The sequence below is a fragment of the Hippocampus bargibanti genome, linkage group LG05 (assembly GCF_051943395.1).
Source record: "Hippocampus bargibanti isolate YZ-2025 linkage group LG05, ASM5194339v1, whole genome shotgun sequence".
Lineage (NCBI taxonomy): Eukaryota > Metazoa > Chordata > Actinopteri > Syngnathiformes > Syngnathidae > Hippocampus > Hippocampus bargibanti.
Window position 1 is genome coordinate 10,658,657 of NC_142738.1, and position 27,891 is coordinate 10,686,547.

General features: G+C 41.3%; 1 protein-coding gene across 1 annotated transcript in view; it reads left to right on the forward strand.

Moving 5' to 3' along the window:
- The first annotated feature begins 2,535 nt into the window (after nt 1-2,535).
- The window catches only part of ano5a (anoctamin 5a), a 28,066-nt gene continuing 2,710 nt past the window's right edge, over nt 2,536-27,891 (forward strand). The window contains exons 1-19 of the mRNA XM_088996422.1: nt 2,536-2,843; nt 5,816-5,877; nt 16,071-16,172; nt 17,625-17,696; nt 17,769-18,053; nt 18,194-18,313; nt 18,435-18,550; nt 18,626-18,760; nt 18,850-18,955; nt 19,070-19,130; nt 19,876-20,027; nt 21,485-21,562; nt 22,373-22,595; nt 22,718-22,896; nt 22,980-23,077; nt 23,164-23,294; nt 26,841-27,046; nt 27,280-27,473; nt 27,635-27,740. Of these exons, the coding sequence (XP_088852548.1) occupies nt 2,780-2,843; nt 5,816-5,877; nt 16,071-16,172; nt 17,625-17,696; nt 17,769-18,053; nt 18,194-18,313; nt 18,435-18,550; nt 18,626-18,760; nt 18,850-18,955; nt 19,070-19,130; nt 19,876-20,027; nt 21,485-21,562; nt 22,373-22,595; nt 22,718-22,896; nt 22,980-23,077; nt 23,164-23,294; nt 26,841-27,046; nt 27,280-27,473; nt 27,635-27,740 (2,490 nt within the window). The 5' untranslated portion in view covers nt 2,536-2,779. The remainder of the gene's footprint in view (nt 2,844-5,815; nt 5,878-16,070; nt 16,173-17,624; nt 17,697-17,768; nt 18,054-18,193; nt 18,314-18,434; nt 18,551-18,625; nt 18,761-18,849; nt 18,956-19,069; nt 19,131-19,875; nt 20,028-21,484; nt 21,563-22,372; nt 22,596-22,717; nt 22,897-22,979; nt 23,078-23,163; nt 23,295-26,840; nt 27,047-27,279; nt 27,474-27,634; nt 27,741-27,891) is intronic.

Here is a 27,891-nt window from a genome sequence, read left to right on the forward strand (position 1 = left end):
CAAAGCTCATCCCAAAAAAAACGTGGGGATGTTGTTCTATGGCTCATACTTACATTCACTCATTTTCCAAACATGACAAATCAAGATTAGTCCAAAAACATTTGGGCGCATCTAACCACTGCACTTTCTCCAGAGCCTTTTCTGTCATTTAGATATTCATGTCTGAACGGAAACCGGGCCTCCTCATGTGCTTGTAAATGTGCATTAAGTAATATTTCACAACAACCACTGGGACTATGTGAAGGAGGGTGTATATTGAGAGTTTTCATTCAACCTAAAATAGTGCTAAACCAGGGGTGTCAAAGTCAGTTTTTGCCGCGGGCCACATTGTAGTTATGGTTTCCTCTCGAGGGCCGTTATGAATTTGGGGAACCCATTAGAATGTTTAAATCCCTTCAACTATTACATATAGAGCACACAGAAAATTAATGAATAACTCGTTTTCAAATCTGAAGTCAAGAATAATGACTTTTATTGTGGTTGACATCCAAAAATATGAAATTTTGGCTCAGATTTTAGCAATCATCATGGAATTTAACAAGTTTGATTTGCTTTCGCGGGCCGAAAAAAATGATGTGGTGAGCCGGATTTGGCCTGCGGGCCTTGACTTTGACACCTGTGTGCTAAACATTTGGACAGGTCTTGTCATTTGTACGTAGTATGAACAAGTGTACTCTAATTTGGATGTTTCACTTTGAACTTGTATTTACAGTGATATCCTGGATTACATAGTGTGTATTCCCAATTTGCAGTTTGCCGGATTAAAATCAAAGGTGGTCCCACATGTCTTGTCATTACTGGCAACTGTATCATTAGACATTGGCAATGCACACTCAAGAAGTACCATATGTTGGAGAGACTGGACAATATGAGACTGAAGAAAAAGTGGTTAGGGGAAATGAGTAGCTGTATTTCTGTGCATGCTGCCACACCCCGCAGAGGAACCCAAAATAATTATATGAGTACAGTGCCGTGGAGGCCACATAAAGGACAGCAAGAGGGACCTGATGCTAAAATTAACCCTCCCCCAAAAAATACATGGGTGATGGCAAGGGAAGCTTTTTGGGAGAGACTTCCCTGAACTGGAGCATGAGGTGCAAGAGTGGAATTGAGGTGAAACAATGTGAAATGTAACAGAAAATATTCATGCACAAAACCTACAATATAAAATTTCCTTGTTTCTTACATTTTGGAGACGTGCTCCGCAGCCACATTTGAGACAGCCCCAGAGTTGAAATCGACGCAACTGTTTGACGCAAAGTGGCTCACAAAATGAGCCAGCACTGCAAGAATGTAAATTTTTGCATCGCCATAAGGTTGGAAGGATCCAGATGTTTCCTTATGTTTACTGTAACCGTATCATCAAAATGTTGCAATTGAAACTGATGCTCAAAACATCAAGAAACATTAATTAATTATATCCTGTCAAATAATCGGGATTCTGTAAAAGTTTAATTTTATTCTTAAATGTGCCATCATAGAACCCCCAATTAATTTATTGGATGCACATATGATCTATTTTAAGAATGGTATGCAATTTAAATGTGTGCCTGGGTCAATAAATGTTTGGAAAGTAACATAAACATAGAAAAGCTCAACAGATTTGTAGTCATCCATTTTTTTATTTATTTTGGGGTTACTGTCCTTCGGCTCACATCGATTGGCTTGAGTAAAATCATAAAAAAAAATAAAGTATGAAAACAACTATTAAATCAGAAAGCATGTAATATTCCCATAGTGGTGACATTTGCAAAAGATGAAGCAAGTGGACTTTCTAAATTTGACAAAATAGTTACATAATTACTGGTAATTTTTCACATTTTATTTTTTTTCTGAAAGTTTGTAAGCCATTGATCAAGACTTGGGATATCTGACAAACGTTAGTGAGCCAACCATGTAACATTTTACATTCACACCGCACCAAATAAAATCAAGTGCCATTATTATTATTATTATTATTTTTTTATTATTATTATCATCATCATCATCACTATCTTTGTGACTACTTTATTTCCTGTATATGATAGTTGTCCATATTAAGCACTTTGTTAAAGCTTCAGCTGTTTTTAAAGCACTATATAAATCAATATGGATTGTATCATCATTGTTATTATTACACTTTATATTCTCACAATTAACGTAACATTCCATCCCTGTTATGCATTATACTTTCCAACACTATCTCAAAAACGTAGAACGTTCAATAACGTTAAAAATCGTCATGTCGTCAAATTGTACAAACGATTGTGACGTAACATCTTTCCATCAACGTTTATGAAACTACGAGTGGGTGTGAATATGCAATATCATAAAGCAGATAGAATTACAAACATTACGCGTGGTTGCATCGTAGAGAAACATCATTACATCAAACAATATTTCGTCCACTTGATCCAGGTGCAGTTTGATCAAGGTTGTTGTATTTAACTGATCCGAGGAATTTTAGTCAGCTTCCGGTTAGCCAACTTTGCGCGAATTACGTGAGCTTCGGTATCATGTCCAATTTTCAAGACGGCGCTCGGCTTCTCGGCGAGTTCTTATAATTGGCTCGAAACTGGGCGTCCCTCCCCTCCCGGAGCGCCCTCAGTGCAGTTGGGGGGACGTAAATTGGCAGGCGTCTATCAGTGGGTGGAGTGATCCCCGAGAACAAGGCTGCTGAGTTACCCGTGAAAGGCAGGCAGGAAGGCGAAGGACCCCGAGGAAGGTCGTCGTTGGGTTTGGGCCACTTTCAGCTACATGTGGATTTACACGCTCCATTTGGCCAATAAAAATACTCGACATGAACCGAATACCGGGCAGACGTGGAGGGGGTAACTTAATAGAGATGAGACAATTTGGCAATGGTAAGTACGTAGTTTCAACATTAGCACTTTATGAATTGCATATACAGTAACTCGTAAGTTCATGTTAGACAGCCTTCACACCCCCTGAATTTTTTTTTGACGCTGGGATATTTTCTAAGGTTCTAAATATTGTTAACATGTTTGATATTGACATTGTGATGGCTGAACTATATCAAGAGTGCTGACAAAAATCTCATGAAGTCACCCACCTGCCTCCCCTCCCACCACAGGCACGACTGTCACCTTTACCTTCCAGGCTCTCCCCAGCTCCTCTCTGAGCCCTTGGTATTTCTCGATTTTCTTCTTTCTGATGTTTCCATCACTCGGGACCGCTACATCCACGACAAATCGCATATCGCATATATATATATATATATATATATATATATATATATATATATATATATATATATATATATATATATATATATATATATATATTATTGGCTTCATATATATATATTGGCTTCATACATATACATTGGCTTCATATAATAATATATATTGGCTTTATACATATACATTGGCTTTGAAGCCAATGGCAAGCCACTAACGCAAATGTCCATCAAATATATATATATATATATATATATATATATATATATATATATATATATATATATATATATATATATATATATATATATATATATATATATATATATATATATATATATATATATATATATACACAGTTCCATTTGGGCTACTGTTCAGAGTTAATGGCTTGGGGGAAGAAGCTGTTTAAATGTCTGCTGGATTTGGTGTGCATGGATCGGTAGCGCCTGCCTGAGGGGAGTAGCTGGAAAAGGTGGTGGGCAGGGTGCGGAGGGTCCAGTAGGATTTTCCGCGCCCTAGTTTGGATTCTGGCAGCGTGCAAGTCCTCGAGAGTGGGTAGGGTGGTGCCAATGATTTTTTTTCTGCCAATTGCACAAATAATAACATTGATTATGTAATAAATATTGAAAAACCTGTTAATGACATTCTGCAGCGCCTCCTTTGTGGCTTTGACAAAACTTTGTTGGCTGCCTCCTATTCCACTAGTGGCCTGTTGGCAGTCTCAAGGTGGAAAAGGTTTTCGTCACATTCCCCAGAAAAGGGGGTGAAGAAGAGTTCAATGCTCCCTTCAAATCTGCATATTATCTGAAATGCAGTGTTGACAAAATTCACATTTTATCTTTCCATAAAATAACTTAGAACTTTTATGTGTTGCATGTTTTTAACATTAAGTCATCAACACTATAAAATGTGTGTCCTAAGTATAGCCACCTCGCCAGTATGTTGTGATGTGAGTGAAAAGACAGTTCGACAGCTGCCCCTTTTACCGGAGACAATGTAGTACTTTTTGTTGAGTTGAGTTTTGTGTTTATTTTCATGCATGTCTACTTACAATTTGGATCCAGCTTTGCCATGTGTGAATGAGCGGTTGTAATAACAACTGTAGACCACTATGGTTCCAAATCCAAACACCAAAATCAAATTAAAAAGAAAAACATTAATGTGCTTGGTGGGCAGAATGTCAGTTGGACTGAGATAGGAGACATTGTCATGTAAAAGTATGCGTATGACTACCAACTCCACATCTTAAACAGTTTATCTGAACTTGTTCATCTTTTTGATTCGTGTCAATGCAAAGATCCAGAGAGTTCCACTTTTTGGTTCGGAAAAAAAAGAAATAAAATGGTGGGTTATATAAGATTGTAGGGGTGAAAAACTCATTGTAAGTCTATGTACAGGAATTTGTTTGGATAAAATTCATTTGGTGGGCAAGGAAAGACAAGTGAATGTTGAGTCTGTCAAATGTCACTGTTTCTTTCAATTTTGTCACGTCACTGCATCCCACCAAACTGTCTCGGCCATGTTCTGTGGCTGGTGGGAGCCCTTGTACAAAAATAGACCATGCACAACACTGGCTGCTTTATACCTTTTTGCAGCTACTACCAGATGCGGGCCGTGCATGTCACTCGTAGGCCTTCAGTAGTGCTATGTCTGAATCAATCCACAGCTGCCAATGTAAAAATGTGCAGTGTGATTTACTACATGTCCTGTACTGTACTAGAGTGTACGGTTAGCCAGGAAATAACTTGTGAAGAAAGATATACTGTCATAAAACTGTTTGAATTTTTACCATCAACGTGTGGATTCATGATATGGGGTCGGAATATGCCCTTTCACACCACAGAGAAGATAATTGATGAAGGATGGCAAAGCATTAATAATAACCTAATAACATCGCAATATTATTTACTATTTTTGCTAGTCCGACCTTTCTTTATGATGTCCAACTTTTTTTCAACAGTCCATCTTGAAAATGGCTTTAACAGTAAATCTGCAACCAAATCCATTTCTTCTCCTTCAGCCATTGTGGGTTGACAAAACCGCGCCTGAATCGACACAACAATATATTTGCTTATGCCACTCGCTACAGATTCAGTGTGCTAGCTCTGGCCAGTATATTATCATCCTATGATTGGCTAGAGACTAGCCAATCACGTGACTAGCCAGCCAATCATAGTTTGCAAAAACTCTGACGTTGACCAACACCTGCAAGAAGGCGGTGTTACCACTTTTGGATTACCAACGCAAAGTCTGATTGGTTAAAGCAACAGTTTGATCGACAGTTGATGCGACAGGGACCGGAGAACTGATTGTGAAGGCGTCCAGGTAGATTTCTGACCCTGGTAACAAATGATTGCTGAAATGTGATTGGTTAAATGCTCACATACGAAAACAACGGGAAAAGTAACGGAATGAATTATTTAATAAGGATTCATGGACAAAATATAATTAACATCAGTCTGTGATTCAGATATTTTTAGGCCAGCAGAGAGAAGGCTTTGCGGACCGTCAAGGCCTGCAAAGCACTACTAATATGCATCTCACACTTTTTATGTGCAAATAAATCATGATTGATTCTGAAAACTAAGTCTGACATTTGTCATTTTTGTGCATCTTGTGTTGCTGTCTTGCAGATGATGTAAAAGGCAACCGCCGACAGTCGTCCAACCCAGGATCCCGACGTAGACTATCAGAGGTAAGGACGACATGCATCCTCAAAAGTATACATCGTTAAAATTATTGACCAGATGATGACGTTGCAGTTAGTCAGGAATTGACTTGATTGTTTTTTTTTTTTTCTTGGGGATTAATTCCATGCTTTGGGGAAGACTTGTTCGAGTATGACTGTACCCAAATGTTAAATTGGTGAAGGATGACTGAAGAAAAAAACGTGTGGACAGACTTTCTCTTCCAAATCGCACATCTGGTCATGTGGTAATGTGACCTCTTCCCCCCTTTTCAAAGTGTCATGATGTGTATGCGGAGACGTGTGAGTCTCAACACCAGTATGGCTGGCCTCTTCTGACCACAGTGACAAAGTTCAGGTGTACACTGGCACTTTAGAGCCGATCAGTTCTTTGACGAGGGTAAAACGGGCGCGCAGATGCATGCCGCTGCAGTGTGTGCAAAATATACCAAAAAGTGACGTCGGTTGTCCTTTAAAGGACAACCGACGTCACTTTTTTGTTTCCTAACTGACAAACACCAATGCAAAACACCAATAAAAATGACTTAGTGTCCAAAATCTGCAAAAAAACTGAGCTGCGAATTGGGCATTTTCATAAAGTCCCACGTCACGCCAAGACGTCTTGCATTGCCGGAAAATCAAAACAATGGCTTCAGATTCAGAGAATATGCTTTCTTGTTACACATCCAGTTATGAATATGATTCAAATACGTTTGAAGAGGAAAGCAATGTTTGCAATCGATTAAAGAATGTATTCCGTGCCATTTTGAGGCAACATTGGGGAGAAATGTATCACCAAAAAAGAGGCAGAAAATGGCGACCAAGCTCCGTGTGAGGAATTAATCAGCCCGTTTCCACAGGCTTATAAATTCCTTACACGGAGCTTGGTCGCCCTCTTCTGGCTCTTTTTGGTGCAACATGACGTTTTCAGACCAAACAAGTACAGCAAAATATATTGACGTGATGGAAGGACTGCTACAATGTGTCCTTTTTTCGGTCAGGGGCGTTCCTTCAGTGACGTCACATATGGACTCGTCACAAACTCAAAAACAACACTTCCGGAATATTCAGCGCGAGTCTTAAAACGTAAAATGTAGCTATATGCGGTGGAATCTTTGTAAAATACGCTCAGTAGAAGTCATTTGAAGCCATTTTACAAATTATGGACACAACTTGTCCGGAGACGTCGGTTGTCCTCTAAGGGTAAATGCTAAAAATCAGAATCAGAATCATCTTTATTGCCAAGTATGTACAACACACAAGGAATTTGTTTCCGGTAGAACACGCTGCACTAGTATCGTTGTCAAAAAAACTGCTAAGTGGCACTATACAGTTCCATTTTGGCTACTGTTGAAAGAGTTCAAAGAGTTAATGGCTTGGGGGAAGAAGCTGTTTAAATGTCTGCTGGATTTGGTGCGCATGGATCGGTAGCGCCTGCCTGAGGGGAGTAGCTGGAAAAGGTGGTGGGCAGGGTGCGGAGGGTCCAGTAGGATTTTCCGCGCCCTAGTTTGTACACGGATTGACTTGCACTTGAGTATGTTTATTTGTTTTTTTAGCATTTGGCCTATATTAACTCATTCACTGCCAGACGTACAAAAATGAGTCCACTCCAGAGCCAGTGCTTTTGTCATTGTCACTAAATTCCAGGACCCACAGAATATTGAGTTTTAGGACTACATAAACATTCAATATAGTGTTTCAATATATATATATATATATATATACATTTGCAATGGAATTAAAATGTTGTTATTAATATGTTAAAATGTATTTGCCCGTCCGAAATGTGTAAACAACAGCGGCAAGACCGGGCCTCTCTAACTTTTGTGTACATTTTGATCAAGCTTGGATTTATAGTTACTCTTAAGTTCAAGTTGTGTAACTTTTGTTTCCATTTTGATCAAGTTTGGATTCACAGTTACTCTGTTAAGTTCAAGTTTTGTTACTTTAAGGCTGACTCTCACGGTCAACTCGGTTCCTCCACAGTTCTGGAAAAAACGGACGCTGTTCCTGAAGTTTCGTTCGAGGGTATGGCATGGTAAAAACATGCTTTTGATGTGATGCAATTTGATGCCTACTGTCAGGCTGCCGCCGCAATTAGGGCTTTGGAAAATGTACTGTCTCAGAATTAAAATCAATGTGCATATCTGTTATTGGAAAGTGTAAATTGTCTGCTGCATGTTTTTCACTCCTGAAGAGTCATGGAAACATTTTGGAGTGATGCAACATGAAAGTTCATTAAAACCGCTTTTGTTCTCACCTTCAATAACTCTGCTTCACTAAACCGAAAGAGGCAATTGGAGCATGAGGTGTGTGTTCTTTGCATTGATTCACCTCAGCGTTACAATGTGTTACCAATCAAGACATGTTAGAAATCTCCCAAGAGCCTGGAGGGAGAATGTGTTCCAATTAGTGGATAGCACAAAACCCTTAAGGTTTGAAAGCAAAAGCAAAATGTCAAGAAAAGCCGACTAGAACACTCATAGTGTATTTGTCTTTATTCAGTGGGACTTTAAATGGTGGCAGGTGCTTGCTGATACCCAATTAACTCATTCAATGCCAGACAATATGCAAAAATGTGTCCACTCCAGTGCCAGCGGTCATTTTCACACAAATTGTAGTACCCACAGAATATCGAGTTTTACTACTACATATACATTCAATGCAGCGTAAGACACCATCAGAAAAAAAACGTTAATTCCTAAGTTACATGTATCTGGAGTTATCTGAACTTGAAATAGGAGTGGCTGTACAAAATACAATACAATACATACATATTGATTTATATCGCGCCCTAACAACAGCTGAAGCTGGAACAAAGCGTTAACATGGACAAAAGGCTAATGCTGTGCCCCTTCATGGGAAGGAAAAACATTGCCAGAGGTCTGACCAGCGATTTATCGGCACGCCTGCAAGAAAAACCAAAAAACGGTAACAAATTCAGGAAGGGCTCTCCACGTCACCTTTCATCGCGGATAAATTTGGGAATGGCAGTGAACGAGTTAATGTGATTGTAATCTGAACAAAAGTGCATTCACATTGGGTGAAAATTATCACACTATTTCATTTATTTACTCTTGATTTCTCATTTTAAGATTTTCAATAAAGGAGGATGATTGAGCTAAATGGAGTCAAATTTGTACATAATTTATATCGAATTTTTAAAAAATGCATTGTTCCTGTTGAATTTCTGTCTTAATTGTATTTATGTATCAAAACCATTAACTGCTGCATCACAATTAAAAATATTAGTATGACATTTCCCCTCTCGTGAAATGACTAACTTACCGCGCTAGTTACACCATGTTTTACACATACCACCTACGTAATAAGAGTAGAAAGCAGACAAGAAAAGGAAGCGAGACATCACCCAGTAGTTTGGGGTTAGTGGTGGATGAAGGGAACTCGAATCGCTCCATTTGGCAGAGGCGGCCCTAAACAGAAGCACTGATTTTCATAGGACTAAAATCTGTAATTACAGCAAATTAGAGACTTTTTTTTGCGCTTGTGAAGGAAGGCCGCCGCCCTCGTATGGTCAGCACAAAGTAACTCAATCCAAGAGCTCATGTGGGAATTCGGTATTTATTTCGGATGAGGCGGCGGTTAAAAAGGGTTAAACATTTGGACTTGGAGGCTTTGTAAGCAAATTAGTATCCAACCCCCCACAATTGATTGATTGCTTTTATACTTTGGAATTGCCAGACTGCCACGTTAGAACCATCATCAACCTCTTTAGACCACATTATTCATGATTTAACTGCATTGTTTTCACACCATCTTATGACATCCGTGGCCGTTATTGAATTAGCTTGCTAGCAGGCGGCACTTCCTAGCTTGAGAAATCAAATTTTTTAACCCAACTAACTTTATTGCATTTTATTTCTCTTTGCTGGGGTCGCGTGAGGGCTTGCACGGAGATACTCTGGTGCAGTGATATTTGAGGCCAGCAATGCTTTTCAGTGCTCGTCTTCATTCAGTGGTAAGCTGGCTTTTTGACCGATGTATCATAGCCAAAAAAAGGGAGGCGGGCTATGAAAGTAAAGTGCATTCTCTACTCAGAGCGCAGACAGAGAAGGCCCACTATTTCTTTTTTGACATGGTGGTAGTAGTGGGCGTTGTCTTGTACTAAACGTATTTTGTCGCTGCGGTGATGTTAAGTAGATTATGATTATGTTTAGCTGCCTGAACAGCTAAAGAAGCACCAGCCGTTAGCAGACAGGCTGTCCTGTTCTCTTTCTTGGTGTGTTCCTTTGCCAATTTGGATTGGATTGGAATAGCCTTTATTAGTCTCGCAGTGGAGGAATTTACATTTCACAGCAGCAAAGTGATGACAGGAAAAGAAAGAAGTAGACCTGTCGCTCTGACGTCTGTGGTCATGAAGTCCTTTGAACGCCTCGTGCTGAACCACCTAAAGAACATCACCGGACCTCTGCTAGATCCTCTTCAGTTTGCCTACCGGGCAAACAGGTCTGTGGAGGATGCAGTCAACATCGGACTGCACCACATCCTCGAACACCTTGACAACACAGGAACCTACGCAAGGATCCTGTTTGTGGACTACAGCTCTGCGTTCAATACCATCATCCCAGAACTCCTCATCCCCAAACTTCTCCAGCTTGGTGTGTCCCCCACGATCTGCCAGTGGACCCTCAGCTTCCTGACAGGACAGACACAACAGGTCAGACTGGGAAATATATCATCCACAACACGAACCACGAGCACTGGAGCCCCGCAGGGATGTGTCCTCTCTCCATTGCTCTTCTCTCTCTACACAAACGACTGCACCTCAACGCACCCAGCTGTCAAATTCATAAAGTTCGCAGACGACACCACGGTCATCGGTCTCATCAAAGACGGCGACGAGTCTGCGTACCGACAACAAGTGGAGCAGCTGGAGCTGTGGTGCAGCCGTCACAACCTGGAGCTGAACACACTCAAGACAGTTGAGATGATCGTGGACTTCAGGAAACATCCATCACCACAGCTACCCCTCACACTATCCAACTGCATTGTGTCAACCGTTGAGACCTTCAAGTTTCTGGGAATCACAGTCTCCCAGGACATGAAGTGGGAGGTCAACACCAACTCTATTCTGAAAAAGGCCCAACAGAGAATGTACTTCCTGAGGCTGCTAAAGAAGCATGGCCTGCCACAGGAGGTGCTGCAACATTTCTACACGGCTGTCATCGAATCCATCCTGTGTTCTTCCATCACCGTTTGGTTCGGGGCCGCCACAAAAATGGACAAAATCCGACTTCAACGGACAGTTAGGACGGCGGAAAAAGTCATTGGCACCGCCCTACCCACTCTCGAGGACTTGCACACTGCAAGAATCCGAACAAGGGCGCGGAAAATCCTACTGGATCCTACGCACCCTGCCCACCACCTTTTCCAACTACTCCCCTCAGGCAGGCGCTACCGATCCATGCGCACCAAATCCAGCAGACATTTAAACAGCTTCTTCCCCCAAGCCATTAACTCTTTGAACTCTTCAACAGTAGCCAAAATGGAACTGTATAGTGCCACTTACCAGTTTTTTTGACGACGATACTAGTGCAGCGTGTTCTACCGGAAACACATTCCTTGTATGTTCTACATACTTGGCAATAAAGATGATTCTGATTCTGATTAACGAAAAGAGATTCTCACATCTCCAGTCCCGCTTAAATCCGCTTCAATTCCAAGCCGCGATAGTTCCACATACGCATCGGCGCTCTTTGCTAACGCTTCCTTCATAGCCAGCAGTTTGTTGGGCTATTATTCATAGCTAGTATTTACACACGCCGTATTAGAGCTGATTTCAGCCCTAGCAACTGCATGAATTATAGGAGAGGAATGTCAAAACACACATTAGCATATATATATATATATATATATATATATATATATATATATATATATATATATATATATATATATATATATATATATTTTGGCATATGGGAGACGAGGGTTCGAATCCCACTTGTGGCAGAGAAAATGAGCACAATGACATCATCCAGTGTGGGTCCTTGGGCAAGACATGCCGGCTCAGACGTCGCCCGGCCAAACAAGGTCTGCGTCAGGTGCTGGGGAACCAGAGCACCCTGATGAAAAATGGGCTACTGGAACAAAGCGGAGATGGACGAGATGCGATAACATGGCTCTGTTGGAATGCTAATACTCAAGCAACCCTAGTCAGAGGGGTTACATGCGGAGAATGGGGGCTGAATGGTTACTTCGAAACCCACAGTCACGGTTGACCACGAAACAACTAGTAGCTCAGTGTTCCAATATCCACAAACGGCAATTGCTATCACAACTTGAGATTGATGAGGTACAACACAAATTCCGAGGTGAAGGGCCCCAGGCTGCCACATCACAGGAAGAGGTTCAACCAGAGATTGGGAGGCAAGCCCCAATGAATAATGAGATTGGGAAGCCAGCCCCAATAAATGAAATACTGAGCGAGGCAGCAAATGACCTGAGAGATAAGATCATGGCAAGAATGAAAACTGGGCAACGAAGGCACTGATTACAACGGCTATGTGAAGTACCACCTGAAAGTCTCATGGAAACTGTGAATGCAGCACTGAGAACGATCCCGACCGGAACGATCACGGAAACCAATGAGCTGATATACACCTCAGCATCAGTGATCCTAGACATGCTTGGCTACAAGAGCAACCATGAGAGCCACGAGATTCATTACCCACCATGGAAAAGACGGTTGGAGGCCAAGATCAAGGCGGCTCGGAAAGATGTGAGTCAATTGACGGAGACCCAGAGAGGTGTGAATAAAAGGCCAATACCCAAGAGGTACATGCAGATAACCATACCTGAAGCACTCGAAACTGCCAAACAAAGGCTCCAGGCCTTGGCCAGTCGCCTAAAGAGGTACACGAAAGAGAATGAGGCCAGAAGAATAAACAGGCTGTTCGCAACACAACCTGCGAAAGTGTACGCTTAGTGGCAGGGTTCTAACAGCAGAGCAGACCCTCCAAGGCTGGAAACTGAAAGATACTGGAAAGGCATATGGGAGAAGGAGGTCGCACATAACAGCAGTGCACAATGGCTGGTGACTCTGAAAGAGGAGCACAGCAACCTCCCTGAACAGAACCCAGTTACCATCACAGCGGCAGATATACAAGGAAGAGTCTCAGGTATGAAAAACTGGACGGCACCAGGCCCGGATATGGTCCACACCTACTGGCTAAAGAAACTCACAGCTCTCCACGAGCGCCTAGCAGCACAAATGAACCAGCTGCTGATGGATGGATGGACTCACCCAGGATGGCTAACCGAATGGCGAACAATCCTGATCATGAAGAATTCCTCAAAGGGTGCAGTTCCTTCCAACTATCGGCCATGTTTCCACAACATGGAAGCTCATGTCAGGCATCATTGCGGCTAAGATAAGTGGACACATGGATCAATACATGAGCAAAGCACAGAAAGGCATTAGTAGAGATACTAGAGGTGCCAAACATCAGCTGCTGGTTGACAGAACAGTCGCTCAAGACTGCAGGTCCCGACATACCAACCTGTGCACAGCCTGGATTTATTACAAGAAAGCATATGACTCGATGCCACACACATGGATCAATGAATGCTTGGAGTTGTATAAGGTCAACAGGACCCTGAGAGCCTTCGTTGCAAACTCGATGAGGATGTGGAAAACCACACTTGAAGCCAATGGCAAGCCACTAACGCAAGTGTCCATCAAATGTGGCATATACCAAGGTGATGCACTCTCCCCACTGCTGTTCTGCATAGGACTGAACCCCCTCAGCCAGATAATCGCCAAGACAGGCTATGGATACTGCCTCAGAAATGGAGCTACGATCAGTCACCTCCTCTACATGGATGACATCAAGCTGTATGCTAAGAGCGAAAGGGACATAGACTCCCTGATCCACACAACCAGGATCTACAGCAGTGATATCGGAATGTCATTCGGGCTGGAGAAATGTAGTCGGATGGTGACTAAGAGGGGCAAGGTAGTCCACACTGAAGGGGTCTCACTCACTGAAGGAACAATAGCAGACATTGAAAACAGCTACAAGTACCTCGGTATACCACAGGCCAATGGCAACCTCGAATTAGCAACAAGGAAAGCGGCTACGACCAAATACCTCCAGCGGGTGAGGCAAGTCCTCAGAAGCCAGCTCAATGGCAAGAACAAGACCCGGGCAATAAACAGCTATGCCCTGCCAGTGATCAGATACCCTGCAGGAATAATAAGGTGGCCAAAGGAAGAGATTCAGACCACGGATGTTAAGACCCGAAAACTCCTCACCATGCACGGAGGGTTCCATCCCAAGTCCAGCACCCTGAGACTGTACACAAGCCGTAAGGAAGGAGGCCGGGGACTAGTGAGTGTGAGAGCCACTGTCCAGGATGAAACATCCAAGCTCCATGAATACATCAAAGAGAAGGCTCCAACGGATGATGTACTCAGAGAATGTCTCAGTCAATGGGGAACAGAGGATGAGGTGCTGGAAGAGGGAAAATCATGGGAGGAAAAGCCCCTACACGGGATGTACCACCGAACCATAGCAGAAGTGGCTGATCTCAAGAAGTCCTATCAGTGGCTTGAGAGGGCTGGCCTAAAGGACAGCACAGAGGCACTCATCCTGGCTGCCCAAGAGCAGGCCCTGAACACCAGAGCCATAGAGGCAGGGATATACCACACCAGACAAGACCCAAGGTGTAGGTTGTGCAAAGAGGCACCTGAGACAATCCAACACGTAACTGCAGGGTGTAAGATGCTGGCAGGGAAAGCCTACATGGAGCGCCATAACCAGGTGGCTGGCATAGTCTACCGAAACATCTGTGCGGAGTATGGACTGGAAACCCCAAGGTCAAAATGGGAAACACCTCCCAAGGTGGTGGAGAATGACCGAGCAAAAATCCTGTGGGACTTCCAGATACAGACTGACAAGATGGTAATGGCCAACCAACCAGATATCGTGGTAATAGATAAAGGGGAAAGGAAAGCCGTTGTCGTGGATGTAGCGGTCCCGAGTGATGGGAACATCAGAAAGAAGGAACATGAGAAAATCGAGAAATACCAAGGGCTCAGAGAGGAGCTGGAGAGAGCCTGGAAGGTAAAGGTGACAGTCGTGCCTGTGGTGGTCGGAGCACTTGGGGCAGTGACCCCCAAACTCGACGAGTGGTTGCAACAGATCCCGGGAACAACATCGGATATCTCGGTCCAGAAAAGCGCAGTGCTGGGAACAGCACGGATACTGCGCAGAACCCTCAAGCTTCCTGGCCTCTGGTAGAGGACCCGAGCTGAAATGGGGACAGACACCACCCATGGTGGGTGAGACGAGGATTTTTATACAGTAAAGTCTCGTTATATCGATATTCAAGGGAATCCGAAAAATAGCGATATAACCGGGACTATCGATATATCCGACCCTGTTTGCATGTAATTTTCTCAGTGCGTGCATAGAAATAGTATCGATATAACCGGGACTATCGATATATCCAATATCGATATAACGAGACTTTACTATATATATATATATATATATATATGCTAATCAGCCTGTTAAATATTTATTACACATGAGTGGTGGCTAAAGATTTGTGCATGGTATTGTAGATAAGTGTGATGCGGTGGGCCTTCTTTCTGACTGACACAGTGTCCTCTTGAGTTGCTGTTAACTCATTCACTGCCAGACATGCTAAAATATGTCCACTCCAGTGCCAGGGTTTTTGTCATTGTCAGTTGAATTCCATGACCCACAGAATATTGAGTTTTAGGACTACATAAACATTCAATGCAGCGTAAGAAACTTGAGACTTTCTTCTTTCATCAGAAAAATTTGTTTATTCCTAAATTATATGGGGCTGCTGGAGTTAGATGAGCATGAAATGAGTGTGTCTGTTCAAAATACAATTCAATACATACATATTGTTTTTTATAGCGCTTCAACAGCTGAAGCTGGAACCAAGTGCTAACATGGAAAGAAGGGAAATGCTGCCCCCTAGGGCAAAAGAAAAAAAAAACATTGCCATAGGCAATGGTCAGCGCTTTATCGGGACCGAAGCATGAAAAAGCAAATACGGGAATGCCGCACTGCGTCATATTTTCAATTCCCTAATTAATTTGTGAATGGCAGCGAATGAGTTAATGGTGCTCCCAAGACAAGTGACGCACGCTAACACTGATTACTGTGCAGGTTGTGACCGATGCTATTTCTTTGTCTTAGATTGAGAAACAGCAGCAGAGCAAAGACTCTGTGTTCTTCCGCGATGGAGTACGCAGGATTGATTTTGTCCTGTCCTACACTGACGAAAGTGATGCTAAATGGGTAAGAAACAAGTCCACACCTGTTTGTTTTTTTCTCTACCAATCTTATGTTGGTTTGAAACTGGCTTGTGAAGATAAAGTGGATCGCAAAATAGATAGATGGATGTGAGAACCGGTTCTTATAGGATGTCTCCTGACCCCGGTTGGAGTCAGCGGTGGCATACTCTAGATCAGGGGTGTCAAACTCATTTTTTGCCGTGGGTCACATTGTAGTTAGTTTCCTCTCGAGGGGCGTTAAGAATTTGGGGAAGCAATTAAAATGTTTCATCTTTTCTACAAATTACAAACAGAATGAGCAACCAATTAATGAACTAGTTTTCAAATTTGAAGTCAAGAATAATGACTGTTATTGTGTTTTACATATGATAATTTGAAATTTTTGTTTGGACTTTAGAAAGCATGTTTGATTTGCTTTGGCGGGCTGAATAAAATGATGTGATCAGCCAGATTTGGCCCCCGAGCCTTGATTTTGACGCCTTGCTCAATTTTACCGCAACAGGAGACACAGGTGCTCTCCCGCGATTAAAAGTTATCGCCGAGACGATTTCACAGACTGCAAAGTTTGTGGCAAGCGTTGTTCAGCTGATGACTTTTAGAAGTTAGCTGTAGTGTGTTTGAGTTGACATGTTAGCAATGCGATACGTTGAATTCGGTTTAGGAGTTCAGCCCATTTCCAACGGAGCTTGGGCGCCATCTTGTGCATTTTCTGGGACGCTACATTTCAGTCCAGATGCCTCAAAATGACACGGAATGACTTCTTTAATCGATTGCAAACATTTATGCTTTCCTCTTCAGAACTATATTAATCATATTGATCACTGGATGAGTAACAAGAAAGCATCTTCTCCGAATCTGAAGCCATTGTTTTGATTCTCGAGCAAGGAAAGACGTCTTTAAGTGACGTCACGAACAAGGGGGCGTCAGTTAGGAAACAAAACAAAATGGTGTCTGTTGTCCTTTAAGGGTTTTGGGTGCGCTCAATGGATTGGAAAATGCAGTACATACGGAGTTCATGTATTGTATGAAAAAACAAAAATGTGTGCTATTAATAAACACTTTTTTCGATTAAGTGCTTATATTAGTTGTACTAACAACAAAGTTCAGTTCTTCTGAACTATACTTAGCCAGTGATTGTTTTGCATCTCGTGTACGCCATACGAGAATCACTTTGCTAAATAAAGCGCACTTTTTCCCTCATAACGGTGATACCGTATATATTGTAAATGTTGAATCGTCTCAGGATCTTGTTTCGAATATTGTTTTGGATCCACATTTTGAAATCAAATCGAGGAATTAAATGCTTTGTTGAATCTTTTCATTTTCTTTATGTTGATAGTTGCAAAAAAGACTTTTAAAATGTTGATTAGACGGCTTATTATAAAAGTGGATATTTTTTTTTTCCACTAAGACAACTGAATACAATACTACCGTTTTTTTCCACTTCCACCAATAGGGAAAAAAGAGGCAGTTGTACGAGGCCCACCTAAGGAAAGTCGGCTTGGAGCTGGAAACGGAAGATAAATCTGTAAGTGTTGATGCTCATTGATTTAATAACGTCTCGAATGAAACCCTGGAAAGCAAATTCACTGCATTTCAGGAATCGGAAGATGGAAACACCTATTTTGTGAAGATCCACGCTCCCTTCGATGTGTTAGCCACCTACGCAGACGTGCTGAAAATTAAGCTGCCTTTCAAGGCCAATGACTTACGAAAGAAACTTCCCATTTCCATGAAATGTCTGGCCGGCCCTTTTCGTCTTCCGGAAAACATCATGAATCCTCAGCCCGACTACTTCACTGCTACTTTCAACAAGAACAATGCAGATTTTTTCATCATTGATGACAAGGAGACATTTTTTATCCCTTCCACTCGCAACAGGATTGTAAGTAGGTTTTGATGCAAATCTTCAGAGCACAAAGAGACTAATAATGCACACCCCCTTCTTCCCAACACAATCTACAAAGAAAAAAAGAAATGGGAAAGAATATATTCCTTTGATTCAGACTCTCTCTCTTCGATAAGGTATACTACATCCTCTCCCGATGTCCCTATGTGGAAGACGAACGTCTCGATAAAGACAAAAAAGGAATCAAGAGGATGCTCAACAGCGGCACCTACACGGCAGCGTTTCCATTGCACGACGTGAGAGATCCTTTTGCTGAATGTAGTGAGAAATACAACAAATATTGGTCAACATTGGATTAAAAAAGAGTGAAAAACTGAAATCATTCCTATCTTGTCCTGTGTGTGTGTACGTATGCAGTGCAGATACTGGGTCAAATCAAATGATGCTAATTGTGAAAGCGACCGCTATAATCTCTACCAATACTGGGCCAAATTTTCATGTTTCTTCAAAGTGCAGCCACTCAACCTCATAAGGTAATAAAATGACACAAATGTCAATGTCTGTTTCATGTGCGGTCTTCGTGTAGAAAAAAAATGTCCTTTATACAGGAAGTACTACGGGGAGAGGATTGGCCTCTATTTCGCCTGGCTGGGGTTCTACACTGAGATGCTGTTTTTTGCCGCAATTGTAGGGACCTTTTGTTTCTTTTACGGATTGTCCACATACAAAGACAATGAATGGAGGTGAGTTGGGTGAAAGAGTACATTATGCCGATGACGCTTTGTCTGAACAATCATACTGATCGTTGACTGGGAATTCCTATTGTCCTTAGTAAGGAAATCTGCAGTGAAGAAATCGGAGGCAATATTGTCATGTGTCCGCTGTGTGACAATCGATGCAGCTACTGGAAACTCAACATAACATGCAACGCTTCATGGGTGAGATGTCCGTATTTTGTAATCAGTGCTCGGCTCTGAAGTGATGATTAGTGAACTGCTATATTTGCCCTCTCAGCGATTTCTTACCATTCTCAAACTTGTCTTTTCTTTCAGCAATCACACCTGTTTGACAATCAGGGAACTTTGTTTTTTGCTGTATTCATGGGGGTATGGGGTGAGTCCATTCAGGTTTTTATCTTTTTTAATTTTTGTTGCAGCATCACCGAGTAGCTTACAAACTTTGACAGTAGTCATGAGTACAGGAGGGGTGATCTTTAAATCAGTAGTGCTTAACTCATTCAGTGCCATTCACAAATATATTCGGGAATTGAAAATATGACAGGGCACCATATTTTGTTTTTTCATGCTTGGTTGCCGATAAAGTTGCCTCTGGCAATGTTTTTTTCTTCTACACAAGGGGACAGAATTTCCCTTTTTTCCATGTTCGAGCTTTGTTCCAGCTTCAGCTGTTAAAGCGCTATACAAATCAACGTGTATGTGTTGTGTTGTATTTTGTACAGCTGCCCCCATTTCAAGCTCAGCTAACTGCAGACTCATATAATTTAGGAATTAACTCTTTTTTTCTGATAAAATAAGAGAGTATGGTTTCTTATGCTGCTTTGGATGTTTATGTAGTCCTAAAACGCAATATTCAGTGGTTCCTGCAATTTCATTGAAAACGACAAAAACCATGCCACTGAAGTGGACACATTTTTACACATCGTCTGGCAGTGAATGAGTTAAGTACTTAAATCACTGCTCATCTAATTGACAGTAAAAATTATTAATATACATAATTTAACCAGTTTTTTTTAAAGCTACTAGGATAGAAAGCTGACAAAATGTAGTTATGTTCGTGATGGTAAGTGGAGAAAGCCTCTTCGTCCCCTCGAATGACATATTTCTGATTTATTATACAGTGACATTGTTTCTGGAGCTCTGGAAGAGGCGTCAGGCTCGTCTCGCATACGAGTGGGATCTGGTGGACATTGAGGAGGAGCAGCAGCGACTGCAGATACGACCCGAATATGAGATCAAATGCACTAGTCGCAAACTGAATCCCATCACTCAGGTGTTTATGTACTTATGGAGTATGAAATAATGTCATTGTTATACACGCTTTAAGTAGCCCGCAAATGATCACACAGTGGTGTCTTGAGCAATGACCTAACTCTGGGTTTTTCAAAATTTTGGCCATCGTTCAGATAATTTAGTGAAATGAGAACTTTATGGTCTTCCATAAATCCAATTTATGTCACAATGTACAGCAGTATGGAAAAACGTGAATAATTGTGCTCCCAGGTGATGTTTTCTGTCAAAGTAAGCAAAACTTGGAGGATTGCACATTGCATATATAAACAACAATATGTGTGTGTGTGTGTGTGTGTGTGTGTGTGTGTGTGTGTGTGTGTGTGTGTGTGTGTGTGTGTGTGTGTGTATATATATATATATATATATATATATATATATATATATATATATATATATGTGTGTGTGTGTGTGTGTGTGTGTGTGTGTGTGTGTGTGTGTGTGTGTGTGTATATATATATATAGAGAGAGAGAGAGAGAGACAGATATATATATAGAGATAGATATAAAAAAAGAGATAGATAGATAGATAGATAGATAGATATACTCCCCTACATACGAACATTCGAGTTACGAACAATGGTACATATGAACATTTTATAGTAACGTGGTATTCTCTCCCGTTGTACATGTACATATCTTCCTAGAGCATATATTTTATTTAATGTTTATTTTTCAGTACAAACCAATACAGGTTACTTATACAAGCCTTAAACACACATATATCAACCTAAAACATTTATATAAGATTTAAATATACATTCCATACAAAATATAGCACTGAAGCAACTTATGAACAAATTCACCTTACAAACGACCGTTCGTAACATATCTTGTTTGTAATTTGGGGAGTGTCTTTATCTATAAGACTTATAGACATTCCATACAAAATATAGCACTGAAGGAACTTACGAACGAATTCACCTTACAAACGACCGTCCGTAACGTATCTCGTTCATAAATTGGGGAGCGTCTGTATTTATAATTTGGAATGATAGAGAAAAATAGTTGGACTCACGATTGAAAAAGTGTATGGTTCAAATTTGCCTTGACCACATAGTGCCCACCTTTAGGAAGCAGAGTTGTTTTTTGAGAGGAGTACACCTGACCTAGTGGGGAAATTATTTCTGTGCTGGGTCGCCGTATTATTCTGGGTAAGGGTGGTTGCCGAAAATGGATTGTCAGTATAATGTGGGAGAGATTTTCTTGTGGCGTACATTACTGAAAAAAAGACACCGGCGCAAGTTTCCTTCTGCTCAATTACCATATATGTATGTGATCATTTGGCCTACATGCAAATAATTGGTCCAATTTGATTTGTCTGAAATCTCTAATGAAGGGTAATTAAAAGGAATCTTGTGAAGTTGCTTTTCAAGCTATAACAAAAGTGTGACCAAACCTTTTTTTTTTTTGTTCACGCTTTGCTTGCTCATGGAATAGGAAGTGGAGCCTAACTTACCCATAACAACAGTCAAGTGTGCACGTATAGTTGTGTCTGCAGCCACTGTCCTGTTGTGGGTGAGCATTCGATCTCCATACTATCTTTTAAATGTATTTGTCCTGTGATATTCTACAAATTTAGGGCACCCTACAGTTGACATCTTATGCTATTGAGTTACAGGGTGCTTGGAATTGTTAACTCATTCACTGCCATTTACGAATTTATTTGGGAATTGAAAATATGACGTAGAGCGTCATTCCTGAATTTGTTCGGGTTTTGTTTTTCATGCTTAGGTGCCGATAAAGCGGTGGCCATGGCCTCTGGCAATGTTTTTTTATGATCCAAAAGGGGGCAGCATTTCACTTCTTTCCGTTTTAGCGCTTGTTCAAGCGCTATAAAAAAACTATGTATGTATTGGATTGTATTTTGTACAGACACCCTCATTTCAAGCTCATAACTCCAGCAGCCCCATACCATTTAGGAATTAACATTTTTTTCCGATGAAAGAAGAGAGTCTAAGGTTTCTTACGCTGCGTTGAATGTTTACGTAGTCCTAAACCTCAATATTCTGTGGGTCCTGGAATTCGAGTGACAATGACAAAAACCCCGGCACTGGAGTGGACACATTTTTGCACGTCTGGCAGTGAATGAGTTAAAGTTAAACAATAGGATTCAGTGGGACTGATTTGATATGTTGCACCTATGTTTAACTTCCTTCAAAGAGATTGACCAAAGATTGGGCATTTTCATGCATCGTTCCAGCTGCCAGCTCGCTCTGCTTACTTCTCTACTAGCCTTGCAGCAGCACTCGTTGTGGTGTGGTGTTTCACGTTCGTTTTTCTATCATAGAAGTCAATTTTTCATGTTGGCTTATGTTTCTTCCAAAGATCGGTCTGACCATTTCCTGCATTGTTGGAGTTATTGCGTACCGCCTGGCGGTGTACGCCGCCTTCTCCAGCGTTATGAAAGAATACGCTCACCTGAACAAGGTGGCTTCCTCAATCACTCCGCAGCTGGCCACGTCTGTCACCGCCTCCTGCATCAACTTTGTCATCATCATGCTTTTAAATGTGATGTATGAAAAAGTGGCTGTTTGGATAACTGATCTCGGTAAGCGCATGACCGAAATCGCTTAGTCATGTCTTGGGTGATCGATTAGGATTGATTCAAATGTGTCATTCATTTTGTTTTGATATATGAAGTCTTATGTTTTTCACCTATTGTTGACACAGAAATTCCAAAGACCCACGTGGAATATGAGAACAAGCTGACAATGAAGATGTTCCTTTTCCAATTTGTCAACTACTACTCCTCCTGCTTCTATGTGGCTTTCTTTAAGGGCAAGTTTGTTGGCTATCCCGGAGGTTATTTGTACATGTTTGGCCAGAGAACCAAACTCAGGAACGAAGAGGTGGATAGAAACCAGTATTGATTCAATTTTAGCTTCATTCTGTTCAAAGGAGGCTATGATTTAATTCCTATGTTTGCGTTCAGTGTGACCCCGGTGGCTGTTTGATTGAGTTGACCACGCAGCTGGTGGTCGTGATGACTGGTAAGCAGGTGTGGGGAAACATCCAGGAGTCCGTGGCCCCGTGAGTTTGCCAAAATAATTACGCTACTTTAGTATAAACGCTATGCATTGACATTGCCTGTACTCATTGGTCTACTTGTCTGACAGGTGGTTAAAGAACTGGTGGCGCAGCAGAAAAAATCCCCGCCAACCGGAGAATGTTTACACCCGCTGGGAGCAAGATTACAACTTGCTGGTGGTTGGCCACCTGGAACTCTTCTACGAATACCTAGAAATGGGTAAAATAACCTTCCCATAACCACTTCAATACATCTGATTAGTAATTATAATAATAAATAATAATACATTTCATGTATAAGCGCCTTTCAAAACTCTCAAGGGCACCTTACAGTCACAGGATGAGTTTTTCTGTGGGCGAGCGGCGGCAGCCACACACGCCAGTGTTCACTAAACCCGGAATAACTCAAATAGATAGCTAATAGCGACCTAGCTAGCTAGCTAGATAGCCTACAACTAGATAGCTGACATCTAGCTAGCTAGATTGCTAATAGCTAGCTGTATAGCTAATAACTAGCTGTACAGCTAATATTTAGCTGGACAGCTAATAGCTAGGTGGATAGCTAATACTTAGCTAGATTGCTAATAGCTAGCTAGCTAAAAGATAACAAATAAATAGCTAGCTAGGTAGCCAGCTAGATAACCAGCTAGATAGCCAGCTGGTTAGATAGCCAGATAGCCAGCTTCATTGATAGCTGAATAGCTAATTATTGTACAGTGATACCTTGGTTTACGAGCCCCTTGGCTTACGAACTTTTCGGTTTACGAACGTTACATTTATGTAACTCATTGCTGCCACAATGAGTGATGTGTCGTTCGCGAACGAGCCCATTCTCCTAACAAGAAAATGGTGGCCGACTGTTTTGTCCTCTATTCCCCGCCCCCACGCCAAGCCACTCCATTCCATCAACCACCATCGCAAAGGTAAAGAAAATGACTTGATTCTACAGTACAATTTATTTCTTTAATTATAATACCATAGCACATTTATTATACATAAAATAAGGTATATTTTGTGTAGTTTTAAGGCTTAGAAAATTAGAAAGTACAACGTTATGTTTTATGGGGACCAAGGAACAGACTATTCTCATTTTAATGGTTTTCTATGGGAAATTAATTTTTGGGATACACACTTTTTGCCTGACACACTCTGGGAACCAATTAAGTTCGTAAACCGAGGTATCACTGTATTTATAATGATCATATGATGTACACTTGCAAAACCTATTGAGCCAGTAATTAGCAATGTTAATTACTGTGCTCTTCTAGCATCATACCTAGTTTATTTTAAATTGCAATGTCATTGAACATGACAAATCATTGCACAGTAAAAATATTGTGGCTGAATAATCATGGACATGTTTGAAGACACCTCAGAACAAGTTGTGTCCATAATTGTAAAATCACTTCAAATGACTTCTACTGAGTGCATTTTACAAAGATTCCACCGCATATAGCTATATTTTACGTTTTAAGAGTCGCCCTGAATATTCAGGAAGTCTTGTTTTTGAGTTGATGACGATGCTGGAGTGACGTCACGTCTGGAACGCCCCTGACCGAGAAAGCGATACACAATGCATTTTAGGTACTTTTTTTCATCTGAAAACACTGTGTTGATCACGAAATTAGAAGGAAAACTACATGAATAACGTGATGTTGAATCGTTGTGTGGCAGCCAATTGCGGTAACACGCATAAAGATTTCATATAAATTTTTTATTCACATAAAAAAATCCCAGCCATTTCCAACGGACCAGTGCCGAAGGACAACGAGGAGCTAACCGGTGTGAGTGATGGATAACTCCTCTCGAGGCTGATCATCCAGCTCGTAAATTATTTTGTTGAACGTATATAAGTAAAGTGGAGCTCTTCCAAGCCAAAGATGATGACATTCTTCAGAACGGGGACTGAGCTCTTTGGTGTAGCCGAAAGGACGCTTTGATGAGAGTCAAACCTGGTACGTATTTATGCCCCCCGCGTGACATGCGCAACACAAGCATCGGACGTGACAGTATTATTCCGACATTCAGTCTTTTCTTTGAATCGAACACGAATGCTGTTCTTGACCCCATGATTAAATTCTAAATAACTGGATAAGTAACAAGAAAGGCTCTTTTTCCGAATCTGAACTCTCTGAAGCCATTGTTTTGATTCTGGAGCAAGGCAGTTTGAGAAGAAGTATCCTGACTAGACGTCACGAACAAGGGGGCGGGACTTTCTGAATCTGCCAGTTGTGGCAGTTTTGGGCAACGTTAAGTCATTTTTATTGGTGTTTTGCGTTTGACTAAAAATATCAGCATGCGTGTTTTGGGTATTTTCGATGCTATAAAACGTTTTTTCTAATGTCAGTTAGGAAACAAAAAAATGGTGTCGGTTGTCCATTTTAGGAAACAAAAAATGATGTCTGTTGATGACTGCCTTGCTCCAGAATCAACAACCGACACCATTTTTTTTAATTTCCTAACTGACATCAGAAAAACGTTTTATAGCATCTAAAACACCCAAAACACGCAGGCTGATATTTTTAGTCAATACAAAACGCCCATAAAAATGAAAGTGTCCCAAAACTGCTTCACAATGACCTCGGAAATGGCGAGTTTCAGAAGGTCCCGCCTCCTTGTTCGTGACATCACGCCAGCATACTCCAGACACAAAACAATGGCTTAAGGGAGTTCAGATTCGGAGAAGATGCTTTCTTGTTACTCAGCAGTTATGAATGATTCGATAGTTCTTAAGAGGAAAGCATACATTTTTGCAATCGATTAAAGAAGTCCTCCCGTATCAATTTGAGCCGTCTGGACTGCAATGTAGCTCCCAGAAAATGCACAAGATGGCGAACAACCTCCGTTGGAAATGGGCTGATTTTTCTGCTCGGAATTTGTGTCCACTTTTATGGTGTTACCGCAATTGTTAGTGTTGGTGCGACACACAATGATTCACCATCGCGTTATTTGTTTTTTCCTTCTAATTTCGCCAGCAACACGAAGTTATCAGACCAAACACAGTATCCAAAATGTATGTTGCTTTCTCGGTCAGGGGCGTTCCTGACGTTACATCACGTCAGGCATCGTCATCAACTCGAAAACCAGACTTCCTGAATACTCAGCGGCCAGCCTTAAAATGTAAAATATAGCTGTATGCAGTGGAATCTTTGTAAGATGCGCTCAGTAGAAGTCATTTGAAGTGATTTTACAAATTATGGACACATCTTGTGTGTCGGTTGTCCTTTAAATCACTGTCAACAGTTGTCCTTTTCATCATTATATTGTGAACCTGAAATAATTCCACCTATTTTCTGGTCTTAAAACTTCAGCTTTTGCAAATGTACTGCATCCTTGATTTTGACTTAGATGAACATGTATCAGACGTGCACACACGTGAATTTCATTTTGGGTCCACAAGGGCATGTTGTCTGAATGTATTCACAAATGCATTTACTCCCTGTTTAATTGAATACAGTGCCGATATAATTGCAGGAAGCTCTCATCTTATTTTGCATCATGAAAGTCAAGGAATCAACCGACATGCACACGATCTGTCACTGGCAATGCTAAATTATTTTTATTCAATGAAGAATAATTTTGGGACCCATATGTGAAATGGGAAATGTCTTCCAGCTGATGGCCTTTCATGTTGGGAGGTACTGGGCGGGTCTGTGTGCCCGTTTCATGTTCCTGGGGATAAACCAATCCAGCCTGCCCTAGAGAATTCCATCCTGCAGATGGTGCTGTTTCTTCCCTAAATGTTCATTCTTCTTTATTCACCCAGTGGTCCAGTTTGGTTTCATCACTCTGTTTGTGGCCTCCTTCCCCTTGGCTCCCCTGTTGGCTCTCTTCAACAACATCATTGAGGTCAGAGTGGATGCCTGGAAACTCACCACCCAGTTCCGGCGTCCTGTGGCATCCAAAACTCACAGTATCGGAGCCTGGGAGGAAATCCTCAATGGGATCGCCATCCTCTCTGTTGTTTCCAATGTAAGAGGTGGACTCCAAACTGCCCCAACGCCCGCTGAGTATCTGCCCAGTTTCGCACTGATGACGTACAAAGACGCTTTAAAAAAAGCAAAAACAAAAATCCTGTCTCATAGATGTGGGTCTAATGCTTGCCAAAATTCATCCTGTATGGTGACACTGATTTTTGATTGACATGGCAAACCAGCTCCCCACGTCTCATGTTGCTTTGTTGGTGCTTTCTTGCCTTTTTGCAGGCATTCATTGTGGCCTACACCTCTGAAATGATCCCCCGGCTGGTCTATATGTATGGTTACCAGCCAGATGGAACGATGAGAGGTTACATCAACAACAGCTTATCTGTGTTCAATATCAAAGACATGCCGCCGGCCCATATGCCAGACAACGACGAAATTCCCCCCTGGTTCAACAGCGCCATCACAACCTGCAGGTCTGTGTGCATGTCTTGGGGGTCTCAAATAATCACAAGTAAAGGGCTACAAAGAGTATCTTTGTTTTTCTTGCGGATGTTTTATCTGCACTTTTGCTATAACAATACATATTTTTGAACTCAGCTGACTCAATGCTAATGCTAACTCACCGATCATACAGGTACCATGACTACCGCTACCCTCCTGGCCATGAGAATCAGTACGCCCACACATTGCAGTATTGGCATATTTTTGCTGCCAAACTGATCTTCATTATCGTCATGGAGGTAAACCATTCTATGGGATCTAATTGTCAAAATTAAGGATTATATATATATATATATATATATATATATATATATATATATATATATATATATATATATATATATATATATATATATATATATATATATATATATATATATATACACACAC